The 26,722-nt window shown below is 56.3% G+C and overlaps 1 protein-coding gene across 1 annotated transcript in view; it reads left to right on the forward strand.

The window, feature by feature from the left end:
- LOC120502940 (dystrobrevin beta-like) overlaps positions 1-26,722 on the forward strand; it is a 71,111-nt gene that overhangs the window by 3,230 nt on the left and 41,159 nt on the right. Inside the window, exons 2-3 of the mRNA XM_039710960.1 lie at positions 594-690; positions 8,850-8,870. Of these exons, the coding sequence (XP_039566894.1) occupies positions 622-690; positions 8,850-8,870 (90 nt within the window). The 5' untranslated portion in view covers positions 594-621. The remainder of the gene's footprint in view (positions 1-593; positions 691-8,849; positions 8,871-26,722) is intronic.

Below are 26,722 nucleotides of genomic sequence, written 5' to 3' on the forward strand. Positions count from 1 at the left end.
TATTTTTTATTATATATTATATTTTATACATTATATATTATATATTATATGTTATATATATAATATAAATATATAATGTATAATATATATTATATTGTATATTGTATATTGTATATTATATGTTATATATTATATATTATGTATTTATTTTATATTAATAATATGTAATATGTGATATGTAATATATAATATATAATATATATTTATTTTATATTATATATAGTAATATATAATATATATACAACATATACAATATAGACATAATATTCTATATTCTCTATAACAATAATTCTATCTGCAGCACTCAGGGAGGGCAGGACGGTCACTGCTGCTGTCACCTGGCCGTGCTGCAGTGTCCTGGCTGCTGTGTGACCCCCAGAGCTCAGTGGCCCTCTCCCCTGCATGCTCCCCTCTCCCCTCTCCCCTGTCCCCTCGCTCCTGCTCTGATGCTGGGGGACACCAGGGTGGCTCTGCCTGCGGTGCTGGGCAGGCACAGCAGAGCTTTGAGGGGAGCAGGGCAGTGGCACGGCACGGCACGGTCCCTGGCAGCCTGGCACAGCCCGAGCCCGCCCTGCCCTCCTGTCCCGGCACAGGCAGAGGAAGGACGAGCTGGAGCAGAGGATGTCAGCGCTGCAGGAGAGCCGAAGGGAGCTGATGGTGCAGCTGGAGGGGCTGATGAAGCTGCTCAAGGTAAGGACAAAGGCAGAACTCCCTCCTTCCATCCCTCCTTCCTTCCTTCCCTCCTTCCCCGGGTCCCTGCTCTGCTGCCACTCCCCAAAACCCTTCCCGAGGAGCAGCAGGAGCTTTTGGAAATGCCAGAAGCCACGGCCATGGCAGCCCCGCGTGGGGAGCAGGGCGTGAGCCTTTCTCCAGGCTGGTGTGATAAAACGTGCAGAACCCAAAATCTGGGGGGTTAGAGGGTTTGGGTTGGTACCTGGGGGTCAGCACTGCCCTCAGGGGTTTGTGGGTGAATAAAACATGCAGAACCCAAAATCTGGGGGGTTTCAGAGGGGTTTGGGTTGGTACCTGGGCTCAGCACTGCCCAGTGGGGTTTGTGTGGGTAAAACATGCAGAACCCAAAATCTGGGGGGTTTCAGAGGGGTTTGGGTTGGTACCTGGGCTCAGCACTCCTCACTGGCACTGGGAAATAAATGGGGAGCAGGGCAGGGGGTGAATGCCAGGGCAGGGAGCAGGGCAGGGGAGCAGTGCCAGGGCAAGGAGCAGCGCACAGTGTGAGTGCCAGGGCAAGGAGCAGGGCACAGTGTGAGTGCCAGGGCAAGGAGCAGGTCAAGGTGTGAGTGCCAGGGCAGGGAGCAGGGCACAGTGTGAGTGCCAGGGCAAGGAGCAGGTCAAGGTGTGAGTGCCAGGGCAGGGAGCAGGGCACAGTGTGAGTGCCAGGGCAAGGAGAAGGGCACAGTGTGAGTGCCAGGGCAGGGAGCAGGGCACAGTGTGAGTGCCAGGGCAGGGAGCTGAGCCTGCCCAGCCCCTGGCACAGCTGGGCTTTGCCTGAGGGCTCTGCTGCTGCCTCTGAGCTCCCAAAACGTCCCTGCTTGGGTTCCCATGAGGGTCCCTTGTTTCCATGGAGTGTCCCCAGGCTGAGCTCCCAGGGTCAGGGACATTGTGCCTTGGGGGTTTGGGGACAGAGCCTGGCCTGGGGGGGTTGGGGCAAGACAAGGAGCCCCAAAGATGCTGGGGGAGGGGTGAGGAGGGTGGGAGTGGCACAGGGGTGACAATGGCAGGGCAGGGGTGGGAGGGGACCTTGGAGCCCCCCCCAGTGCCAGCCCTGCCATGGCAGGGACACTGCCACTGTCCCAGGGTGTCCCAGTGCCCAGCCTGGCCTTGGGCACTGCCAGGGATCCAGGGGCAGCCCCAGCTGCTCTGGGCACCCTGTGCCAGGGCCAGGGCACAATTCTTGCCCAATATCCCACCCAAATCCCCTTTTGCACTCCGAAGCCACTCCCTGTGTCCTGTCCCTCCAGGCTGTCCCCGCCCCTCCCCAGCTCCCTTTTTTCATTACCAGCTTTGTTCCAGGGCAGGTGGGGCTGGTGCAAGGGGAGCTCCATCCCTTGGGGTGCCAGGGCTGGGTGTGGGGCCACAGAGGCTGCACCAGCTCCACCCTGGGGTTCCCCACTCCTGGAGCAGAGCCCTGAGGTTCTCACCCTGCAGTTCTGGGCTGGAGCCCTCCCCAGGAGCTGTGGGGTTATCTGCTGCCACACCTTGCTCACAGAATGCTCAGAATTCTGTGGTTTCCCCTCCAAAGGGGCTCTTTCCATTCCCCCTCTGGAGCCCTGCAGCTTCTCCTCGGTTAAAGCTCTTCCAGACAGACATCTGCTCTGGGGCTGGAGGAGTCCAAGGTGGGGAGCTCCCAGCAGTGCAGGCTGGCCTGAGCAGTCAGAAATGTGTGCCTGCTTCCCGTGTGAGCTGGCCTTGCAGCAGTTTCTCCTCCCTCCAGCCCAGGAGCCCTTCACTGCAGCAGAATTGCTGGGAATGAGCAAAATGTCACCAGAACACTCTGCCCCCTGAGCTCTGCCCACCAGAACTCCCTCACCCAGCTCTGCTCCCTCAGGGCTGGAACCCCTTAGAGAGGGATTTAAAATCCCTTAACCAGGCACAGCTGAGCCCCTCCAGCCCCCTGCTCCAGTCTGCCTGGGATGGGCTCTGAGCCCTGCCCACATTTTTTATATCCATTTTTCACATTTATGTTGTTTGTATTTGGGAAAAGCCAGCTGGAGGTCGAGCTCCTGCTTTTATTTAGGTTTGCTTCCTGCTCACTGCTTGGTGAGGATGCTGGGGTAAAGCCCCTGCCCTGCAGATTTCCTGTGTCTGTGCCTTCACAAACCCAGCCTGGGATACACCCAGAGAACCAACTCAGCTCTCCTTGGCAAGATTTCCTTCCCAGGCAGTTCCAGAGCTCCTGTGCCACCTGCAAGTGGATCAGCGTTCCTGATGCCTCAGTGGGAATGAAGGAATGACAGGCTCAGGTCATGGAGCCCCTTTAGGCCCTGCAGGGTCCCACTTGGGTCACCCCAAGGAGTTTCTGTCCTCTGAGCTGCCTCCCCTCCCTGTCTGAACCCCCAGCCCTGAGCATTCCAGGAGCCAGCACAAATCCCCTGCCCTGCCCCAGGTAGCTCCTGGCTCAGGTAATTCTTTTAAGCTGCAAGTTCCCCAGCCTGCTGAGCTAAAAATATCATTTCTCCTAGGTACTTCTGCCACCTCTTCTCATGGCTGGTGTCAGAGCTTGCCTGGCTGCTGGTGCAGGCTCCAGGGGAGGGGAGGAGGCAGAGCCAGGATCCCTCCCTCCCTCTGCCCTGCTCAGGATTTCACCCCGGCCCCTGCTGCCTCCAGGCTCTGCTTTGTTCCTGATGTTGGTGTTTATTTCCAGCTCTCGTTTTCAGTGGTTTTAGCCCTGCCAGACACGATTTTTCCCCGCCAGGTTTTGGTTTCTCTCATCACTTGGAGCTCTTCAGAGCTGTTCATGTATAATTTACATCAGCTGTTAAGCTTTTATGGGTTTTTTTCCATTTTCTTATGCAGTATTTTTTACATTTTTAATGCTGCCTTCATTTCACCATTTAGGGCTGCATTCAGCTCACCCAGCTCTGCTTGCCTGAGAGTTTGGGGCCTCAAATCCCGCTCTGAAGGAAAGGAGAGTGGGGAAAGATCCTGGAGGTGTCAGCAGCTTCCCCCGAGGGGCAGCTGTGACCTTGATCTGGGACAGGGACAGGACCCACGGGAGGGCTGGAGCTGGGCCAGGGATTTGGGGTGGGTTTTGGGAAAGGTTCTGTCCCCAGAGGCTGCTGGGCACTGCCCCAGGGCATGGCACATCCCCAACCCTGCCTTTGGACAGCCAGGGTGGGACTGGGGGTCTGGGCAGGGCAGGAGCTGGGGTGATGATCCTGTGGGTCCCTCCCAAGCCAGAACATTCCATGGCTCCAGGAAAGCCCATGTGTGCAAGGCCATCCAAGGCTGTCCTCGAGGCTCACCCATTGTCCCCACGCAGTGGGGTGGCACTCAGAGCAGGGAAGGGCCCTGGGCAAGGTCCCTGCCAAGCCAAACCTACACCTTGCTCACAGAATGCTCAGAATTCTGTGGTTTCCCCTCCAAAGGGGCTCTTTCCATTCCCCCTCTGGAGCCCTGCAGCTTCTCCTCGGTTAAAGCTCTTCCAGACAGACATCTGCTCTGGGGCCGGAGGAGTCCAAGGTGGGGAGCTCCCAGCAGTGCAGGCTGGCCTGAGCAGTCAGAAATGTGTGCCTGCTTCCCGTGTGAGCTGGCCTTGCAGCAGTTTCTCCTCCCTCCAGCCCAGGAGCCCTTCACTGCAGCAGAATTGCTGGGAATGAGCAAAATGTCACCAGAACACTCTGCCCCCTGAGCTCTGCCCACCAGAACTCCCTCACCCAGCTCTGCTCCCTCAGGGCTGGAACCCCTTAGAGAGGGATTTAAAATCCCTTAACCAGGCACAGCTGAGCCCCTCCAGCCCCCTGCTCCAGTCTGCCTGGGATGGGCTCTGAGCCCTGCCCACATTTTTTATATCCATTTTTCACATTTATGTTTTTTGTATTTGGGAAAAGCCAGCTGGAGGTCGAGCTCCTGCTTTTATTTAGGTTTGCTTCCTGCTCACTGCTTGGTGAGGATGCTGGGGTAAAGCCCCTGCCCTGCAGATTTCCTGTGTCTGTGCCTTCACAAACCCAGCCTGGGATACACCCAGAGAACCAACTCAGCTCTCCTTGGCAAGATTTCCTTCCCAGGCAGTTCCAGAGCTCCGGTGCCACCTGCAAGTGGATCAGCGTTCCTGATGCCTCAGTAGGAATGAAGGAATGACAGGCTCAGGTCATGGAGCCCCTTTAGGCCCTGCAGGGTCCCACTTGGGTCACCCCAAGGAGTTTCTGTCCTCTGAGCTGCCTCCCCTCCCTGTCTGAACCCAGCCCTGACGTTCCAGGAGCCAGCACAAATCCCCTGCCCTGCCCCAGGTAGCTCCTGGCTCAGGTAATTCTTTTAAGCTGCAAGTTCCCCAGCCTGCTGAGCTAAAAATATCATTTCTCCTAGGTACTTCTGCCACCTCTTCTCATGGCTGGTGTCAGAGCTTGCCTGGCTGCTGGTGCAGGCTCCAGGGGAGGGGAGGAGGCAGAGCCAGGATCCCTCCCTCCCTCTGCCCTGCTCAGGATTTCACCCCGGCCCCTGCTGCCTCCAGGCTCTGCTTTGTTCCTGATGTTGGTGTTTATTTCCAGCTCTCGTTTTCAGTGGTTTTAGCCCTGCCAGACACGATTTTTCCCCGCCAGGTTTTGGTTTCTCTCATCACTTGGAGCTCTTCAGAGCTGTTCATGTATAATTTACATCAGCTGTTAAGCTTTTATGGGTTTTTTTCCATTTTCTTATGCAGTATTTTTTACATTTTTAATGCTGCCTTCATTTCACCATTTAGGGCTGCATTCAGCTCACCCAGCTCTGCTTGCCTGAGAGTTTGGGGCCTCAAATCCCGCTCTGAAGGAAAGGAGAGTGGGGAAAGATCCTGGAGGTGTCAGCAGCTTCCCCCGAGGGGCAGCTGTGACCTTGATCTGGGACAGGGACAGGACCCACGGGAGGGCTGGAGCTGGGCCAGGGATTTGGGGTGGGTTTTGGGAAAGGTTCTGTCCCCAGAGGCTGCTGGGCACTGCCCCAGGGCATGGCACATCCCCAACCCTGCCTTTGGACAGCCAGGGTGGGACTGGGGGTCTGGGCAGGGCAGGAGCTGGGGTGATGATCCTGTGGGTCCCTCCCAAGCCAGAACATTCCATGGCTCCAGGAAAGCCCATGTGTGCAAGGCCATCCAAGGCTGTCCTCGAGGCTCACCCATTGTCCCCACGCAGTGGGGTGGCACTCAGAGCAGGGAAGGGCCCTGGGCAAGGTCCCTGCCAAGCCAAACCAGTCCTGGTTCTGTGACTTCTGGCTGTTCTGGTTCTGTGATTTCTGATTGCTCTGGTTCTGTGACTTCTGACCATTGCTATTCTGTGACTTCTGACCCTTCCATTCTGTGATTTCTGACCATTCTGTGACTTCTGGCCATTCTGTGATTTCTGACCATCCCCATTCTGTGATTTCTGACTGTCCCCATTCTGTGATCTCTGACTGTTCCCATTCTGTGATTTCTGACCATTCTGTGATTTCTGTGTGTTCCCATTCTGTGATTTCTGACTGTTCCCATTTTGTGATTTCTGACCATTCTGTGATTTCTGACCCTTCCCATTCTGTGATTTCTGACCATCCCTATTCTGTGATTTCTGTGTGTTCCCATTCTGTGATTTCTGACTGTTCCCATTCTGTGATTTCTGGCCATTCTGTGATCTCTGAACATCCCCATTCTGTGATTTCTGAATGTTCTCATTCTGTGATTTCTGACCATTCTGTGATTTCTGACTGTTCCCATTTTGTGATTTCTGACCATCCCTATTCTGTGATTTCTTACTGTCCCCATTCTGTGATTTCTGTGTGTTCCCATTCTGTGATTTCTGACTGTTCCCATTCTGTGATTTCTGACCATTCTGTGATTTCTGACTGTTCCCATTCTGTAATTTCTGACTGTTCCCATTCTGTAATCTCTGACCATCCCCATTCTGTGATTTCTGACTGTCCCCATTCTGTGATTTCTGACTGTCCCCATTCTGTGATTTCTGACTCTTCCCACTCTGTGATTTCTGACCATTCTGTGATTTCTGATTGTTCCCATTCTGTGATTTCTGACCATTCTGTGATTTCTGACTGTTCTGGTTCTGTGATTTCTGACTGTTCCCACTCTGTGATTTCTGACTGTTCCCATTCTGTGATTTCTGACTGTTCCCATTCTGTGATTTCTGACCATTCTGTGATTTCTGACTGTCCCCATTCTGTGATTTCTGTGTGTTCCCATTCCATGATTTCTGATTGTTCCCATTCTGTGATTTCTGAGTGTTCCCATCTCTGATTTCTGACCATTTTGTGATTTCTGACCAGGAGTGTTGACCCTTCTGCCTGGGGCTTCCAGCTCTGGGAAATTTTGGAATCCCAGACTCACTGGGAGGGGAGGCAGGGGGGCTGTGCTGCCCCACCATGGAAGTGTCCATGGCCGGGTTTCTCAGGGCTGGAGCCCCCTGGGATGGTGGGAGGTGTCCCCAGGTGGGATTTCAGGGATTTCCCCACCTGAGCCATCCCAGGGCTGCAGCTCCATCCAGCCTTTCCCTCATTCCCCCATTCCCACAGCCCCCACGGCCTGGCTGTGCTGAGGGTCCCTGGGGACCCCCGTGTGCTCCTCCCTGGCAGCTCCACGGAAATCCAGCAGACAGATCCCATTTCACTCCTGCATCTCCTCCACGACCATTTCCTCCGTGATTTATCCTGCCCTGCTCAGCCCCAGCCAGCCCAGCCCTCCTCAGAGGGCTTTTCACATCTGTGCTCAATGCCAGGGCCTCCTTTTTTCAAAGCAACACTTGGTTTTTGTGGGGTGGAGGTGACTGAAGATCTTCTCCCTGACCTGGGTCCCCCTCTGGTCCCACGAGTCCCACTGCTGGTGGGAGGCACAAGGGGAAATGTGGCCTCCCACCTGCCAAACAACACCAAAACCGCAGCTGAAGGACCCCAAGTCTTGGCAGAAAAACCCAAAAATATCTGCTCAAAGGCTCGGAATTCTCCCCCAGCCCTTCCCAGGCTGGGTGGGAAAGCAGCTCTCAGTGGTCAGCAGGGAGAAGCTGCTTTAAATTAAGGGAAAGGTTCTGCTTAATCCTGCTCAGATGGGAGATCAGCAGGGGAAGGTTGATAAATGGGTTCGTGGATTTCCAGGCCAGAAGGAGCTTTCATCCCAGGGTTTTAATGCCATGACCTGAATTTCTGGGGGGCTGTGCTCGGCCCTGCTCCTGCTGCAGGGCCACGGTGGCGGGGTCACCTGCAAGGGCTGGAATTGCTGCTTTGGGACAGACGGGGTCACCAGCCCCCCCTGCAGCCCTGTGTCACACACCGGGGCACACCCTGCTGCTTCTTGTCTGTGAGAGGACAAAGTGCATGGAAACGGGACTTCGAATTCCCTGAATTCCCAAGGGAGCTCTGGCCTGGGTGACATTTTGCTCATTCCCTGCAATTCTGCTGTAGCTGAAGGCAGGCTGTGCCTCCACCAGCCCAGGCCCTGCCACAGTGAACATCTCCCTGCTCCAAAAGGGGAGAAATTCTCCTGAATTTCACCTTTTCTTTGTACTGGGACGTGCTGCAGTGCAGGAGCTGCTCTCCCTGCTCCTCATTCCCTGCCCAGCATCCCTGGTGCCGTGTCCTGTGCCCTCCCAGCCCTGGTTCCTCTGCCCTTGCCAGTGCCAGGGGAGCTGAGCCAGAAGGATGTTGTGCTGCTGGGGCTCTGTGCTGGCACATTCCTGTCTTTGGACACTCCCAGGGGCAGCTCCAGACTTCAGGGGTGGATTTGGGGTCTGTTGGCTCGAGGGCAGCTCCAGACGTCTCAGGTCTGGAGCAGGAGAGGATTTGAGGATCATGGCAGGGTTTGGGTGGGAAGAGACCTCAAATCCCACCCAGATGCCCCCTGCCATGGGCAGGGCACCTTCCTGTGCCAGGCTGAGGCCACGAAGTCCTGCCTGGAGGAGCAGACACCCCTGGCTCTCCTCTCCTGTATCCAGGGCTCCCCATCCCATGTGCCCCACCACCAGAGCCCCCTGGAGTGGGACAGTGGGACCAGTGTCACCTGTGCCCTCGTGTCCTGCCGTGCTGCAGCTGCTGGCACCACGTTCTGTCCTTTCTCTGGGTGTTTTGTGTGAAATCAGCATTTTCACGTGGTAAAATTCACATTTTCACATGATCTTTCCTCTCTCTCTCTCTCTCTCTCCACCTTTTGCCCACATCTCTAGGAAGAAGAGCAAAAGCAGGCAGTAAGTTGACTCCACTTTGTAGGTGATCTGACTTTTTTTTCCCCCCTTCCTGCATGAAATCCATTTTCTGTTAATTGCCTTGTATGCAAATGGGCCCTGGGAATGGGTGGGGGGATTTTGGGAGCTGGAGCAGAGCTTCCAGCAGAGCACGGTGTGTGTGTTTGTGTGTGTGTGTGTGTGTGTGTGTGTGTGTGTGTGTGTGTGTGTGTGTGTGTGTGTGTGGTGTTTGTGCCACAGTTATCCCTCCCTCCCTCCCCAGGGAGCTTTCCTGCCCCGGGCAGGGCTGCTGGGGAATTGTGGCATCCTGGCCAGGGGAGCAGGGGCTCTCAGCTGGCTTCGTGGCTGATTTCTGGCAGATCCGGGGGGGTTCCACGTGCTGGGGAAGCTTTCCCGTCTCTTCAGGAATCCTTTCCTTTGCCTCCCCGCCACATGCAAGTCCATGCACGAAAAACTAATTAATGCCTTAATATTCCGGGCATGGCTCCATGTCCTGCGAGGGAAGGAGCAGGAATGCCTGGGCTTTGTTCCATCCCCGTTTTTCTGCCCTGTGCGGGTTCCGGGATGCGCTGCAGAGGGAGCCCTTCTGCCTTCTGCTGTCCCCGGAGCAGGCAGATGTTCCTGCAGGTCTGCAGCCTTTGCAGGCACGGTTTCGTTCTGACGAGCATCAGTCCGTGCTTGGCACCCCCGGGCTCCTGTGCTGTTTCTCACTGGGGACACTGGCAATCCTGGGGGCTCGTTTTTGGGGGAAACGGGCATTTTGGGGCAGCAAGCTGGAAACGCTTCAGTTTTGCCTGTGCTGGGTGACTCCTGGTGGGTTTGTGCTGCTGTGGCAAACAGGGGTGGTGCTGAGTGGGCACCTTCACTGGAGCCCAGCTCGTCCTTGGGGAATCCTGGCATGGTTTGGGTGGGAAGGGGCCCTAAACCTCACCCTGTGCCACCCTGCCATGGCAGGGACACTGCCACTGTGCCAGGTGCTCCCAGCCCTGTCCAGCCTGGCCCTGGGCACTGCCAGGGGTGCAGGGCAGCCCCAGCTGCTCTGGGAATTCCATCCCACCCTGCCAGGCAGGAATCTGTGCTGGGTCCCACCCAAGCCCTCCCTGGCTTTGCTGCGGCTCCTGGCAGAAGGGCTGTGCTTTGCTGGAGGCTGCAGCAGGTGCCAGGAGCTGCAGGAATGTCCTGGGGGAAGGAGAGCAGCCAAGGCACGGCCAGCCTGCCCTGTGCCACTGGAATGGCACACAGCCTGTCCCTGTCCTCCCCAGCTCCCTCTGCAGCGATCTCTGCAGGGAAGGGCAGAGAGCCCCGTCCTCCCCTGGACTGTGGGTGTAGGAAAAGGGTAAACATGAGATCAGGGAAGAAGCTGGCCAGGCTGACATCCCTTTTTTCCCTGGAACATTGTGTCAGGAGGAGGATAAAGAGCCAAAACTGCAATAAGGTCAGCACAGTGACATTCTGTGCAGGCCCATCCCTCTGGAGTCATGAACGGAGCAGCCAAAGTGGATCTGAAGCTCAAGAAAAGCAGATTTTGGGCAAACAAAGGTCACAGTTCTGGTCTGTAGGGATTGAAATTTGACATCCTTCCTTTGCATGGCCTGGGGTGGCTTGAGCTGCTCCCCCCTGGCTGTGAAGGTGCAGCCTGGAAAGGCTGGGAATCCCAGGGCAGGCTGAGAAATCCCAGGGCAGGCTCAGAAATCCCAGGGCAGGCAGAGAAATCCCAGGGCAGGCTCAGAAATCCCAGGACAGGCTCAGAAATCCCAGGGCAGGCTCAGAAATCCCAGGGCAGGCTCAGAAATCCCAGGGCAGGCTCAGAAATCCCAGGGCAGGCTCAGAAATCCCAGGGCAGGCTCAGAAATCCCCCCTGGCTGTGAAGGGAAGGTTGGGAATCCCAGGGCAGGCTCAGAAATCCCAGGGCAGGCTCAGAAATCCCGGGACAGGCTCAGAAATCCCAGGACAGGCTGGAAATCCCGGGACAGGCTCAGAAATCCCCCCTGGATGTGAAGGGAACGTTGGGAATCCCAGGACAGGCTCAGAAATCCCAGGACAGGCTGGAAATCCCAGGGCAGGCTCAGAAATCCCAGGCCAGGCTCAGAAATCCCCCCTGGCTGTGAAGGGAAGGTTGGGAATCCCAGGGCAGGCTCAGAAATCCCAGGGCAGGCTCAGAAATCCCGGGACAGGCTCAGAAATCCCAGGACAGGCTCAGAAATCCCAGGACAGGCTGGAAATCCCAGGACAGGCTGAGAAATCCCAGGGCAGGCTGAGAAATCCCAGGGCAGGCTCAGAAATCCCAGGGCAGGCTCAGAAATCCCAGGACAGGCTCAGAAATCCCAGGACAGGCTGACAAATCCCAGGACAGGCTCAGAAATCCCCCCTGGCTGAGCAGGAGCAGCCTGGAAGGTTGGGAAGGACCCCCAGGCTCACCTGCTCCACCCCCAGCCCTGGGCAGGGACACCTGGGGTTGGATTTTTGGCTGCTGAGAGTTTCAGACTTTGTGTGCTGACAGACTGACCCCCAGGACAGCACTGCTTCCGAGGGGTTTGCTTGATATTCACTTGAACTTTTAATGTTTTAAATGGTTTTTTTATGTGTTATAGGGAAATAGAGGGGTGCTCTTGTAGTTTTATAAGGAGATTTTGTTTTAAGATTAAAGTTTTTGTGGGGTTTTTTGAGGATTTTTTAATGGGTTTTATGCTTGGATGGGGTTTTATGTGTTATAGGGAAATAGAGGGGTGCTCTTGTAGTTTTATAAGGAGATTTTGTTTTAAGATTAAAGTTTTTGTGGGGTTTTTTGAGGATTTTTTTATGGGTTTTATGCTTGTATTTTGAGATTATTTTTTTAATTTGAGGGATGATTGAAGTATTGAAGGAGTTAATGTTTTGTTTGGGATTTGTAGATGGTTATTTGGAGTTTGTGGTGGGAATTGTGGTTGGGGTGGTGTCAGGATTGGTTGTATGGTTGGTTTTGGGGGTTTTGTATTTAATTTTGGTTGTAGGTTATGATTTATTTGGAGTTTGTGGTGGGAGTTGTGGTTGGAATGCTGTTAGGGTTGGTTGTATGGTTGGTTTGGGGGTTTCTTGTATTTCATTTCAATTGTAGGTTGTATTTGTTTGGAGTTTGTGGTAGGAATTGTGGTTGGAATGGTGTTAGGGTTGGTTGTATGGTTGGTTTTGGGGTTTTTGTATTTAATTTTAGTTGTAGGTTATGATTTATTTGGAGTTTGTGGTGGGAATTGTGGTTGGAATGGTGTTAGGGTTGGTTGTATGGTTGGTTTTGGGGTTTTGTATTCAATTTTAGGTGTAGGGTTATTTTGTGTGGGTTGCAGGGTTGTTTTTGGTTTCAGTTGTAAGATTTTGTGTGCTGGTTGTGCTGGGGAGAGGGGATTTGGTGCCACACTCAGAGCTGAACTTCACCGAGGCTTGGGCAGGATCTGATCTGTCCTGGGCTCCTGGAGGGACAGAGCTCGGTGTGATGTCACAGCCCTGGAGTGATGTCACAGCCCTGGAGGGACAGAGCTCAGTGTGATGTCACAGCCCTGGTGTGATGTCACAGCCCTGGAGGGACAGAGCTCAGTTTGATGTCACAGCCCTGGTGTGATGTCACAGCCCTGGTGTGATGTCACAGCCCTGCAGTGACAGCTAAGAGGAGATGCCATTCCAGTGCCACGAGCTGTTCCTGTCCCACCACGCTGTTCCCTGTGCTGGCCCTGCCGTGTCCCAGCCAGTGCAATCCTCACCCCCTGCAGCCCCTGGGATGGGTTAGTCCTGCTCTGGATTAAGCTGGGATGGGTTAGTCCTGCTCTGGATTAAGCTGGGATGGGTTAGTCCTGCTCTGGATTAAGCAGAGAACCCTGGTTTGGGTTCAGTCCTGCTCTGGAGCAGCAGAGAGCCCTTGGATAGATTTAATCCTGCTCTGCCCTGGTTTGGGTTCAGTCCTGCTCTGCAGCAGCAGAGAGCCCTGGTTTGGGTTCAGTCCTGCTCTGCAGCAGCAGAGAGCCCTGGTTTGGGTTCAGTCCTGCTCTGCAGCAGCAGAGAGCCCTGGTTTGGGTTCAGTCCTGCTCTGCAGCAGCAGAGAGCCCTGGTTTGGGTTCAGTCCTGCTCTGCAGCAGCAGAGAGCCCTGGTTTGGGTTCAGTCCTGCTCTGCAGCAGCAGAGAGCCCTGGTTTGGGTTCAGTCCTGCTCTGCAGCAGCAGAGAGCCCTGGTTCGGGTTCAGTCCTGCTCTGCAGCAGCAGAGAGCCCTGGTTTGGGTTCAGTCCTGCTCTGCAGCAGCAGAGGTGTTTTCCAGCTGGGCAGAGCTGTCAGGGCCCTGTGCTTTCTCCAGGCTGGGGAGCAGCCAGCAGGCAGCCCGGCCCCTGCTCCATTCATGCCTTCCCTGAATCACATTCCTGTGCCCTGAATCAGCCCTGGGTCCCTCCCCACAAACAGGCAGCAGTCTGTTCACTTCCCCGTCTCGCAGCCCTGCCTTCCTGCCAAGTCCCGAGGCACAGAGCTGAGCCCAGCTCTGCCTGCCTGGACAGGGAAATCCCCTGGGAAGGGCTGCAGTCCCAGCTGATGGGGGGGCTCCATTTCCTGCCTGGAAGTGGTTCCATTTCACCCTCCGCAGGGTTCTGGTTGTTTCTGTGCTGGTTTAAGCTGTGCTATCTGTGGTGAGGATGGGAAGGGAGTGTTCCAGGGCACCTGCAGCTCTGTGGGTTATGGGGGTGGCTGTGAGGTCTGTGATGTGCTCAGGGGCTCAGGTTCGGTGTGGTCCCCTCTGAGGAGACCCTGCTGGAAAGGACAGGCGCTCCCCTGGCACTGGGAGCGTGGGTGATTCAGGGTGGGTGCCCCTTGTGTGGGTGCCCCTTGTGTGGCTCCCCAGGGTGGTGAAAGACAGGAGGGGGACCGGGCAGTGTCCTCATTAACACACCTCATTAACACACTTCTGCTGTGTTAATGATTCTCCTTCATTTGGACAGCAGGCCCTGGGGGCCCCTGGCAGCACCAGAGCTCAGGGCTGGCCCTGGGAGGGTGACAGGGCACAGCCTCGTGTGCCAGCACCACTAGGGCAGGTGCCCAGGGAGGGCAGGGGCTCCTTTAGCACCTTCAGAGCCCCTGCCAGGGCCTGAGGGGGCTCCAGGAGAGCTGCAGAGGGACTGGGGACAAGGCTGGAGGGACAGGACCCAGGGAATGGCTCCCAGTGCCAGAGGGCAGGGCTGGGTGGGAGATTGGGAATGAGGAATTGTTCCCTGGCAGGGTGGGCAGGGCTGGCACAGGGTGCCCAGAGCAGCTGGGGCTGCCCCTGGATCCCTGGCAGTGCCCAAGGCCAGGCTGGACACTGGGACACTCTGGGGCAGTGGCAGTGCCCCTGACATGGCAGGGGTGGCACTGGGTGGGCTCTGAGGTCCCTTCCAGCCCAAACCAGGCTGGGATTCCCTGGTTCCATGCCCCGTGCCAGCTCCCAGCCTGGCATGGTCCTGCTTTCTGGGACAAGCTGAGCCAGGAGCTGCTGTGGCTGCAGCACCTCTGAGCTGCCCAGACCTTTGGGAGATGCTGATCCCACCTGGAAGGGCTGGGAGGGGCTCCCAGGGCTGCTCATTCTGTGTCAGCCACCAAAGCTCCCTGGATGAGCACTGGAGGGAGAGGGAGGCTGTGACAGCAGGGGCACAGCAGCACCTGGGCCTCAGGGGCAGGAGGAGAGGGTGGCTGGTGTCACAGCAGAGCAGCAGGAAGGTGCACGAGCAGCAGGAATGTTCCAGAGTGGCAGGGATGTCCAGAGCAGAGCAGGAATGTCCCAGAGCAGAGCAGCAGGAATGGCCAGGAACAGCAGGAATGTTCCAGAGCAGCAGGAATGTCCCAGAGCAGCAGGAATGTTCCAGAGCAGCAGGAATGTTCCAGAGCAGAGCAGGAATGTTCCAAAGCAGGAGGAATGTCCAGAGCAGAACAGGAATGTCCAGAGCAGCAGGAGCGTTCCAGAGCAGAGCAAGAATGTCCCAGAGCAGAGCAAGAATGTCCCAGAGCAGAGCAAGAATGTCCCAGAGCAGAGCAAGAATGTCCCAGAGCAGAGCAAGAATGTCCCAGAGCAGAGCAAGAATGTCCCAGAGCAGAGCAAGAATGTCCCAGAGCAGAGCAAGAATGTCCCAGAGCAGAGCAAGAATGTCCCAGAGCAGAGCAAGAATGTCCCAGAGCAGAGCAGGAATGTCCCAGAGCAGGAGGAATGTCCAGGAGCAGCAGGAATGTCCCAAAACAGCAGGAATGTCCAAAACAGCAGGAATGTTCTGGAGCAGAGCAGCAGGAATGTCCAGAGCAGCAGGAATGTCCAGAGCAGAGCAGGAGCGTTCCAGAGCAGAGCACCAGGAATGTCCAGGAGCAGAGCAGGAATATCCAGAACAGCAGGAATGTTCCAGAGCAGCAGGGATGTCCACAGCAGCAGAATGTCCAGAGCAGCAGGGATGTCCAGAGCAGAGCAGGAGCGTTCCAGAGCAGAGCACCAGGAATGTCCAGGAGCAGAGCAGGAATATCCAGAACAGCAGGAATGTTCCAGAGCAGCAGGGATGTCCACAGCAGCAGGAATGTTCCAAAGGCTGAGGAGCAGTGTCCCTGCAGAGTCACTGAGTATGCAGAACCACGAATTCACTGCTCAGGTTTATCTTGTAGGAATCAGCAAACCCCAGAGTGGTTTGGGTTGGGAGGGCCCTCAGAGCCCACCCAGTGCCCTCCCTGCCATGGCAGGGACACTTCCCCTGTCCCAGGTGCCCCCAGCCCATCCAGCCTGGCCTGGGATATTTTGTCCATCCCATTAAAGATCTCACTGGTGAGCTCAGTGGGATTTTCAGGCCCTGTCCCACCCCGTGGGTGTTGGTACCCTTTGTGCCCTGTCCCTGAGGGTCTCTGGGATGTGTTGGTGGCATTTCTCACTCCCCTTCCACGTCCCCATGGACCATTTGCTGCCAGGTTTGGGGACAGACACTCCTGAGCCCGTGGCAGTTGTGTTCCCACCGTGGGGAGATGGCTGCTGTGACTGCAGAGATGTTGCACAAGGATTTGCATTTGTTTTGGCAAGGCCTGGCTCTCCTTGCTGTTTGTTTAGTCCCTGGGAACGTGATGCTGCTGCTGAGCTTGGCAGGACCCACGACAGCATTCTGGAATGTTCCCCTCTGACGTCTTTTCTTTGGGCACGGGCTGTAAGTGGTTAAAGGATCGTCCTTGTGGAGTGCAGGATGTGAAATATTTATTGCTTCCCTGCTGAATTTCACAGGCCTGCTGGCTCTTGTGAAGCAGTGCTGTCTTCACTCTGCAGCCAGGCGCTCCCAGGGCTGGAGGAAGCACAGGCAGCGCGCTCCTCCTCCTCCTCGGTGTGACCCAGCACACCCTGCCGCCCTCCCTCCATCCCTGACCATCCCTGACTCCTCCTGTGGCCTGGAGCTCCCGAACACACGTGGCTGCTGCCGTGGACAGTGCCCAGCAGCAGCTGTCCATTCCCCAGTTCCGTTTGAGCAAGCAGAGCCCAGAGCTGAGCGTTCCCGCGCCGCTCCGTGTGGAATTGTGTCTGCTCAGGCCCAGGGAGAGCCAAGGCTTTTTAGGTGCTCAGGAATGTCCAGCAGGGTGGTGGTGAAATTCAGGTTGGAGGCTTTGTGGTATCTTGGCTGTGAGCTGGAGAAAGGATTGTTTATAGAGGCACAGGATGGTTTGGGTGGGAAGGACCTTAAAGCTCATCTTGTGCCATGGCAGGGACACCTTCCCCTGTCCCAGGGTGCTCCCAGCCCCATCCAGCCTGGCCAGGGATGGGCAGTCCACAAAAACTTCTCTTTTCGTGGGCTTCAGAAGAAATTCACAGAATTCCTTCCATCCACAGTGATGGAAAATCCAGCAGAAGCCAAGTGCACCCCACGGGGCTCCTTGCAGGAGGAGAACATCCATGGGGCTGACCCGTGCCCGGCCCGTGGGCCGGGGTGAATAATGCTCCTAAAGCCCAGTAATCCAATTGCAGAGAATGAATATTAACGTGTTTCTCTGGGTGCATCTGCAGTGCTTTCCCTGGGATCATTATCCAGCCTGGAAGGGCAATCAAAGCCACGTGAGGGACATCTGGATCCACTGTTGCTTTATGTGGCACCTGGCCCTTATTAATAGTAATGAGGAAATGGCAGTTTGGGATTTCTTGACCTCACATGAAATTCATTTCTCTGGGCAAAGGTTGCTAACAGATGGCAGCAATTTGGGGCTCAGTTCATCATCTGTTGCACAGGCTTTATTGCTCTGGTTTGGCCCTTTCCTCTGTTGGGAACCATCCCTTTTTCCACCTCGTCTCTTTATAGGGGTTGTCTTTTTCAAAGGAAGCCCTGGAACATCTTGTTAAGGCATGTTCTGTGCAGCTCCGGGGTTTAGGTATGGCCTGACACAACCCAACAATCCTGTTGGGCATAAATCACTCTTTTACTCTTTACTGTGCTGTAAACTTTTGTCTTTTTGAAGTCTCTGCTTTCTGTGGCGCTCTTGGCCCCTCTCCAGTTTGTTCTTTACCCCCCAGCCCACAAAGACACTCCTGCACTCGGGCTGGGAGCAGAGGGGAGAGCTGCAGGGGGACACAGCCCGTGACACAGCGAGCTGGAACCTGGGGGCTGCTCAGCTGGAGCAGGGAAGGCTCTGGGAGACCTTCCAGGAGATGGAGAGGGCACTGGGGACTGAGATGACAGGGCAAGGAGTCATGGCTCCAGCCTGAACGGGGGCAATTTGGATTAGATATTGGAATTGTCCCTGGCAGGGTGGGCAGGGCTGGCACAGGGTGCCCAGAGCAGCTGGGGCTGCCCCTGCATCCCTGGCAGTGCCCAAGGCCAGGCTGGGCACTGGGACACCCTGGGACAGTGGCAGTGTCCCTGCCATGGCAGGGGTGGGATGGGCTGGGTTTGAGGTGGAGGAATTCCATGGAGGAATTCCGTGGAGGAATTGTCCCCAGTTATTGTCCAATCACACTCTGAAGACATCCTGGGTGTGGCAGAGGCAGGAGATCTCTGTGCCTTGCAGGGACAGTGGCTGAGGGTGTTTGGGTGTCTCCTCTCTGGCCAAGGATCTCCTTGACAAATGGGACCAATTATGGCTCTGTGCAAGAGCAAAACCTTTTACTGTGGGGGGTTTTTTTAGGGTTTTTTTTGTAGTTACAGCTGATTTGAAGCAGGCTAGAAGCATGCTAAAGAAACCCAGCAAGCACAGGCCTGGGGAGCAAAACCTTTTAACTGTGGGGGGTTTTTTTAGGGGTTTTTTTTTGTAGTTACAGCTGATTTGAAGCAGGCTAGAAGCATGCTAAAGAAACCCAGCAAGCACAGGCCTGGTGCTGTTTGGCATTACAGAAATATCCTGCATTCGGGGCCTGGGGATGCTGGGGTTGGATGCTGCTGGCTCAGATGGTGTCAGGCTGGGCAGGGACCCCTTCCCCTGTGCTGCTGCACTGCCACATCACAGATTTGCAGCCTTGCCTCAGAAATCAGGGCTGCACACAGCCACCCAGCCGTGTCGGCACCTCACTGTGCCACAGGAAGGAAGGCAAACCTGGCCCTGGATCCGTTCTTCTCCAGGGCTGCACCAAAGCAGTCCTGCCTCGGAGCCTGGCTCTGGGGATATCACTTCCAGCTGCAGCCTTGGCCTCGCGTGATGCTCCCTGCCTGAAACCCCTTGGGGTTGTTTTATTTATCAAAGTGAAATGGGAGTTGTTCTAACGAGTAAAATCGTTGTGTAATCCAAATTGAGGTTTACAGAGAAAGGCTGGTATTGTGTTTGTGATTTACTGCTGTAAACACCCCTGCAGTCTCACCAGCCTGAGGCAGGTGTGCTTCAATCCACAAAGAATTCAAACAGCAGAGAAATAGAAAGCTTTGGTGTTTTAACACGAAGTTTTGGTGTTTTGACTGATGTAGTTCAGGGGAAGTGCCCAAGGCCAGGTAGGAAGGGCTGGGAGCACCTGGGACAGTGGCAGTGTCCCTGCCATGGCAGGGGTGGCACTGGGGGGGCTCCGAGGTCCCTTCCAGCCCATGAGTGGATGGTTCTGAGCAAACCCTGCTCAGGTGAACGTCAGTTTTCTTTCCTCTGCCCCTTTCTCTGTTGAATTTCACCCGGTGGAGGTGAGGGAGAGATGGGGACTCCTGGGCCTGGCAAAGCCCTGTCAGGCACTGCCCCTCCCCACCCTGGGCTCGTTGGAAACACCCCAGGTTTGCTCCCAGCCCAGCCAGGTTCTGACCTCCTGCAGCTGAACCCTGCCTTAACCCTGCCTTGCTGAGAGCAGCCAGGAGCCCAGCAGGTGAACTCAGGCACGGAATTCTGCATCCTGAGCCCAGCATGGCTAGGGTGGTGCTCTGGGCACTCACCCTGTGCCTCAAACCCAGGGCACAGCACTGGCTGCTCTGGGGGGGAGTGACCTGAAACCCCAGCCAGTGCCACCCCTGCCATGGCAGGGGTGGCACTGGCTGGGCTTTCAGGTCACTCCCCCCCAGAGCAGCCGGTGCTGTGTCCTGGTTTTGAGGCACAGGGTGAGTGCCCAGAGCATCACCCCAGCCATCCCGGGCTCAGGATGCAGAATTCTGGGCATCCTGTGCCCAGCATGGCTGGAATGGTGCTCTGGGCACTCACCCTGTGCCTCAAAACCAGGGCACAGCACTGGCTGCTCTGGGTGGGAGTGACCTTAAATCCCAGCCAGTGCCACCCCTGCCATGGCAGGGACACTGCCACTGTCCCAGGCTGCTGCCAGCCCTGGCTTTGGGCACTGCCAGGGCCTGCCCACCCTCCCAGGCAGGAATTCCTGCCCAGGCTCCCTGCAGGGCAGCTCCTGGTGGGACACGGCACGGGGACCTGGTGTCACAGAATTCTGCATCCTGTGCCCGGGATGGCTGGGGTGGTGCTCTGGGCACAGGATGCACAGAATTCTGCATCCTGAGCCCAGCATGGCTGGGGTGGTGCTCTGGGCACAGGATGCACAGAATTCTGCATCCTGTGCCCAGCATGGCTGGGGTGGTGCTCTGGGCACAGGATGCACAGAATTCTGCATCCTGTGCCCGGGATGGCTGGGGTGATGCTCTGGGCACTCACCCTGTGCCTCAAAACCAGGACACAGCACCGGCTGCTCTGGGTGGGAGTGACCTGAAATCCCAGCCAGTGCCACCCCTGCCACGGCAGGGACACTGCCACTGTCCCAGGCTGCTGCCAGCCCTGGCTTTGGGCACTGCCAGGGCCTGCCCACCCTCCCAGGCAGGAATTCCTGCCCAGGCTCCCTGCAGGGCAGCTCCTGGTGGGACACGGCACGGGGACCTGGTGTGGCTGGAGGTCAGGCGTGGTGTCCAGTCCCTCCCAGCTCTGTGCTGGCCTGAACGCTGGAAGGGTTTGGGGAGAATCGGTGGGTTTGAGGCTGTGCAGGTGTGGCTGGTGGTGATCCACCAGCCCCTGGGCAGGTGGGAGGCTCTGGGGGATGTTCAGTCACGCTGCTGGGCTGGCCTTGAGGCCACCCACGCTCCCAGGGCTGATTTGGGAGCCCAGCCTGGCTGCAGGATGTCAGAAGTGATCCCAGCTCCCCGGGGAGCTGCCCAGGCTCCTCTGCCCCACTGTGGCACGGAGCTCCTTCCTAGGAGCAGCTTGGAGAAGGGATCTTGCACACTCAATAAATAACCCAGAGCCAGCAGCTTTCAGGTGAGCAATTTAGACAAGGAAACATCTCATCATGCCCCAAAATAAATATAGGAAATGGGGGGTTTGTGTCAAAACTTCCCTTCAAGGAGCATTTTTGTGCTCAGAAGACAGTAACACCTGGATGCCAAGGATTCCCACAGCTCAGAAATGGGACAGAAATTGTGCTGCACAATTATGGTGAGGCCCTGCCTTGTCCTGAGGATGAGGAGAGGGACAATCTGTGACATGGGAAATGGGAGAGCAGGGTCTGAGGGTGGGCAGGGCTGGCACAGGGTGCCCAGAGCAGCTGGGGCTGCCCCTGGATCCCTGGCAGTGCCCAAGGCCAGGCTGGACACTGTGCTGGGAGCAGCCTGGGCCAGTGGCAGTGTCCCTGCCATGGCAGGGGTGGCACTGGGGGGGCTCTGAGGTCCTTTCCCACCCAAACCACTGCAGGGTTCCATAAGCTGGCCCCAAACAGCAGTGCCTGCTGCAGTGAGCAGAGCTAAAGCAGACCTTTATTCCCAAATGCCTTTTTCTTTCAAAGAAGAAAAACTTTTTGTTTGGTTGTTTTGGTTTTTTTTTAATTTTTTTTGTTTGGTTTTTTGGGTTTTTTGGGGGTGTTTTTGGGGTTTTTTTGCTTTTTTTTGGTTTTTTTTGTTGCTGGTTTTTTTGTTTTTTGTTTTCTGTTTTTTTGTTTTGTTTTGTTTTGTTTTGTTTCTTTCCTACTGCTTAATCCAAAAGGAGTGTCAGTGTCCCAGGGCAGTGCTGTGTGCTGTGCTTCCTCTCTCCAGCTCGGGGTGAAGTGCCCAGTTCCCACTTTCCTGTGGAAAAACTGAGGAAAAGGTCACGTTGTCAAATTAGGGCAGGGAGTGTGCAGGGCCTGAGTGCCCTCAGGAGCAGGGTCTGTGTGCCCTCACAGGGTCTGTGTGCCCTCAGGAGCAGGGTCTGTGTGCCCTCACAGGGCCCTGTGTGCCCTCAGCAGGGCCTGTGTGCCCTCAGGCAGCACAAATCTGCTCCAGAGGCACTGCCTGGAGATCTGGGTGTACGATGTGGGATTTGGGAAGGGGGATTTGGGATATAGGATCTGGGATGGGAGATTTGGGCTGTGAGGTGTGAGTGTGGGGCATGGGATTTGGGACGTGGGATTGGGATTTGGGATGTGGAGTGTGGGATGTGGAATGTGCGACGTGGGGTTTGGGATGTGGAACATGGGATTTGGGGTGTGGGATTTGGGGTGTGGGGTGTGTGATGTGGGATTTGGGGAGTGGTATGTGGGGTGTGGGACATGGTATTTGGGATTTGGGGTGGGGCATTTGGGGTGTGGGATGTGGGGTGCTGCAGCAGCCCCTCCTGGGGTGATGCCCAGGGGTTTTCCATGGCAGAGCAGCCCCCAGAGGGGCAGAGCAGCCCCCAGAGCGGGCTCTGTGGCAGGGGCAGGATGGAGCCCCCCAGCCCCGTGCCCTCCCGGGGGCTCACGGAAAGCCCGGGGTGCCGGAGGGGCTCCGGGCGTGTTCTGAATTAGCCGGGAGCCTCTCCTCCCGCAGATCAAAGGGGCTGTGCTGGGACACGAGCGAGCGGCTGCCTTGGACAAACATGCCTGCAGCAGCTGCTGGAGAGCCCCGGCACGGATCCACAGAACCCGGGACAGCAGCTCTCCCCCCTCCTGCCTGGGCCAGCTGCTCTCCATCCTGGGATCCTGCTTCCCTAGGATCCTCTCAGCTCTGTAAATCCTGGGATCCTGCTTCCCTAGGATCCTCTCAGCTCTGTAAATCCTGTGATCCTGCTTCCCTAGGGTCCTCCCAGCCCTGTAAATCCTGGGGATTCTGCTCCCTCGGGTTCCTGAGCTCTGTAAATCCTGGGGATCCTGCTTCCTCAGATTTCTGAGTTCTGTAAATCCTGGGGCTACTGCTTCCCCAGGTTCCTGTCAGCTCTGTAAATCCTGGGGATCCTGCTCCCTCAGGTTCCACTGAGCTCTGTAAATCCTGGGATCCTGCTCCCTCAGCTCTGTCCATCCTGGGATCCTGCTCCCTCAGGTTCCACTGAGCTCTGTAAATCCTGGGATCCTGCTCCCTCAGCTCTGTAAATCCTGGGATCCTGCTCCCTCAGCTCTGTAAATCCTGGGGATCCCGCTCCCTCAGCTCTGTAAATCCTGGGGATCCCGCTCCCTCAGCTCTGTAAATCCTGGGATCCTGCTCCCTCAGCTCTGTCCATCCTGGGATCCTGCTCCCTCAGCTCTGCCCATCCTGGGATCCTGCTCCCTCAGCTCTGTAAATCCTGGGGATCCTGCTTCCTCAGGTTCCTGTCAGCTCTGTAAATTCTGGGATCCCACTCCCTCAGCTCTGTAAATCCTGGGATCCTGCTTCCTCAGGTTCCTGTCAGCTCTGTAAATTCTGGGATCCCACTCCCTCAGCTCTGTAAATCCTGGGATCCTGCTCCCTCAGCCCTGTAAATCCTGGGGCTCCTGCTCCCCCATGTCCCTCCCAGCCCTGCTGGATCTCCCAGCCCTTCCCGATAGTGTGCTCTGCTGCTCTGGAGTGTGAGGCTGGATTCCCAGTGCTCAGGGGAGGGAGCTGGGCCCTGTCCTGCCCTCAGGGCTGCTGAGCCCCAGGAGCTCCTTCTGCAAGGAAAAGGAGAGTGGAGTGGTGTGGGAGCCACAGGGCACAGGGTGCCCAGGGTCACCCCCAGCCCTGGGGACAGGGCAGGTTCCAGCCTGCACCCTGGCACTGCTGGAGGCTCAGTGCCACCCTCTCTGCTTCTTCCTCTTGGACAGCAGCAGGAATTTCCCCATGGAAAGGGAGCTCGGGCCTTGGAACTGCCCAGGGAGGTTTGGAGTGCCCATCCCTGGAGGTGTCCAGGGAATTCCTGGAGGTGGCATTGAGTGCCCTGGGCTGGGGACAAGGTTTGGGCACAGCTTGGATTGGAAGGTCTGGGAGGGCTTTTCCAGCCCCGGGACTCTGGGATTCCTCCAGGAATGGAATGCTGCCTGCCCCGGGTGTGTGCAGAGCTGAGAGCATCACTGGAAGTGCTGAGCAGGGAGGAGGAGGAGAAGGAGGAGGAGGAGGAGGAGGGTGAGCTGGAACCGTGACGAGGCAGCTCCGTGCCTCTGCCCTGTCATCCCTGACGTGTCCCTGCTCCGTGTGTGGGCCCAGCCTGAGGAGGCAAACCCGAGGATGATTCCCCAGGATTTGGGGAGGCTGTGCAGCTCCTCTGCATCTCGTGCTGCTGCTGCTGCTGCTGACGAGCCAGGAATGGCAAAAATAGGATGACAAATGCTTCAGTTTTGTAGGAAAAGTAGGAAATGCTGCAAGGCCCCAGCTGCTCCTCACCTGTGGAAATGTGAGAGCCTGTGGCTACCAGAGCTGGCCATGGGAGCCAAGGGCACTGCAAGCCCTCATTCTCTGCCTGAAGCTCAGACTTATTCACCCAGAGAGCCACAAATGTCACCCATCCTTCTCAGTCCCCTAAATTCATATTCATTACAGTCTTCCTGCACAGGGTTTACAAAGTGGATTTTGGAAGCTGGTGGTTTTACATCAGCAGTGAGAGATGCTTTCCTTCAGCTGCGCTGTGCCCTGCTCATCAAACTCCTCATTTCTCATTTAATCTCCTCTAACCACTTTACTCAGAGAAAATCTGTAGGTACAGAAATCCAACCGTGCACATGTTTTATCATTCAGTGGCTGGGTTGAAGTTTATTGAGAGCAAAGCCCACATTTCTTGATGCTGTCAGGACTGCATTTATCACGCCAGGCCGTGGCCAGCGAGTGATCCATCTTGCTGCAGATCTATTTTTAGTGCTCAGGCAGTGGCTGTCAGCTGTGGATGAACATCCCAGCCCCGACCAGGGATCCCCCATTTGGGAGGAGACTGGAGCAGCAGAGTGGGGCTCAGTGGTGCTGCCCAGGACCCACCACTGGGGCTTTGCCTCCTTCATTTTCTGTCATTTTATCTTCACAAAAGCAGCATTTCCTGAGAGGCTCTGTGGCCAGAGAGGTTTCCTTCTGTCCTTGCTCCCCACCCCTGTGCTGGAGCACAGCAGCATCACCCACAGTGTCTGGGATGTCCTTGGGGCTGGGGCATTGCAGGGCTCAGCACTGGCATGGATCTGGCACTTGCCAGGCTGGGGCATTGCAGGGCTCAGCACTGGCACAGATCTGGCACTTCCCAAGCTGGGGCATTGCAGGGCTCAGCACTGGCATGGATCTGGTAATTCCCAAGCTGGGGCATTGCTCAGAGCTCAGCACTGGCACAGATCTGGCACCTCCCAGGCTGGGGCATTGCTCAGAGCTCAGGATCTGGCACTTCCCAGGCTGGGGCATTGCTCAGAGCTCAGGATTTGGCACTTGCCAGGCTGGGGCATTGCTCAGAGCTCAGGATTTGGCACTTGCCAGGCTGGGGCATTGCTCAGAGCTCAGCACTGGCACTTGCCAGGCTGGGGCATTGCTCAGAGCTCAGCACTGGCACTTGCCAGGCTGGGGCATTGCAGGGCTCAGCACTGGCACAGATCTGGCACTTCCCAGGCCCTTCATCCCCCATGCAATATCTGTAGTTTGGCCCCAGGGCAGCCCCTTCCCATGTCCTGGAGAAGAGCGGGGTGCTCCTTGCTGCTTCTCCCCTGCCAGAGAGAAGAGCACGCAGAGCTGATCCATGATTCATTCCACGTCTGACCCATTCTATGTCTGCTCCATTCCATGTCTGACCCATTCCATGCCTGACCCATTCCATGTCTGCTCCATTCCATGTCTGATCCATGATCCATTCCATGTCTGCTCCATTCCATGTCTGACCCATTCCATGTCTGACCCATTCCATGTCTGATCCATTCCATGTCTGATCCATTCCATGTCTGACCCATTCCATGTCTGACCCATTCCATGCCTGATCCATTCCATGTCTGACCCATTCCATGTCTGACCCATTCCATGTCTCCTCCATTCCAGCTGGAAGAGGGAAGAACACTTTTCCTTCTGTGCCCATTCCCACAGCTGAGAACGACCTGGGTGTGCCTCTCTGTGGGTTTAGCTCTTTAGCCTGGGAGAGAAGGTGCAGAGCCCAGCCTCAGCCTCAGCACTGGAACCACCCGGGGCCACCAGAGCTGGGAATTGCCACTCACAGCCAGGGAGCCACCAGTGCCACCAGCCTGGGGAGGGAGACCCTGGCACAGGGCGCCCAGAGCAGCTGGGGCTGCCCCTGGATCCCTGGCAGTGCCCAAGGCCAGGCTGGGCACTGGGACACCCTGGGGCAGTGGCGGTGTCCCTGCCATGGCAGGGGGGGGATGGAAGGAGCTTTTCCCACCAAACCAGCCCAGGATTGCTCTGTGTCTCTGGGAGCCAGCTCCTCCCCGAGGGCCAGAACTGTCCCCAGCCACGGGCAGTGTCACAGAGCCTCTGTGGCCTCTCCACCAGTCACTCCCTGCAGTTCTCATTGCTCAAAGCATCCCACAGAGCCCCAAAAGGGAGGGGTTGAGCTGGTGATGGATCCAGCTGAGGAAGGGCTGATCACACTTTGCTGTTCATGTCCTGGCTCCAAGAGCTGGTGCCCTTCCTGTCCCTGTGACCTTGTCCCTCATGGACAATGTGGGATTTTCCCAGGATTCCTCCCATCCCAGCAGCTCCTGTCCCTGTGCCCTCGTCCCTCATGGACAATGCAGGGTTTTCCCAGGATTTCTCTCCTGTCCCTGCCCTGCAAGTGGCACTTCCTGGAGCCTGTGGCCCCGTGGGCAGCCAGATCCGTGTTCCCAAGGGAAGCAGAGCTGGCCCAGCCCTGGCCATGGCACAGCTCTGGCTCTCCTGGCACCAGCTCGGGCTACAGCAGCACCTGCCTTGGCAGTGCTCACCTCCAGCACACAGCTTCCCAAGTCTCCAGAGTCCTTGAGGACTGCATAAAATATTGGGAAAGCGTTCCAGGAAATGATGGAAGTCCTGGCTCCAAGAGCTGGTGCCCTTCCTGTCCCTGTGACCTTGTCCCTCATGGACAATGTGGGATTTTCCCAGGATTCCTCCCATCCCAGCAGCTCCTGTCCCTGTGCCTTTGTCCCTCATGGACAATGTGGGATTTTCCCAGGATTCCTCCCATCCCAGCAGCTCCTGTCCCTGTGCCCTCATCCCTCATGGACAATGCAGGGTTTTCCCAGGATTTCTCTCCTGTCCCTGCCCTGCAAGTGGCACTTCCTGGAGCCTGTGGCCCCGTGGGCAGCCAGATCCGTGTTCCCAAGGGAAGCAGAGCTGGCCCAGCCC

The sequence above is a fragment of the Passer montanus genome, unplaced genomic scaffold (genome assembly GCF_014805655.1).
Source record: "Passer montanus isolate IOZ18808 unplaced genomic scaffold, ASM1480565v1 scaffold239, whole genome shotgun sequence".
NCBI lineage: Eukaryota > Metazoa > Chordata > Aves > Passeriformes > Passeridae > Passer > Passer montanus.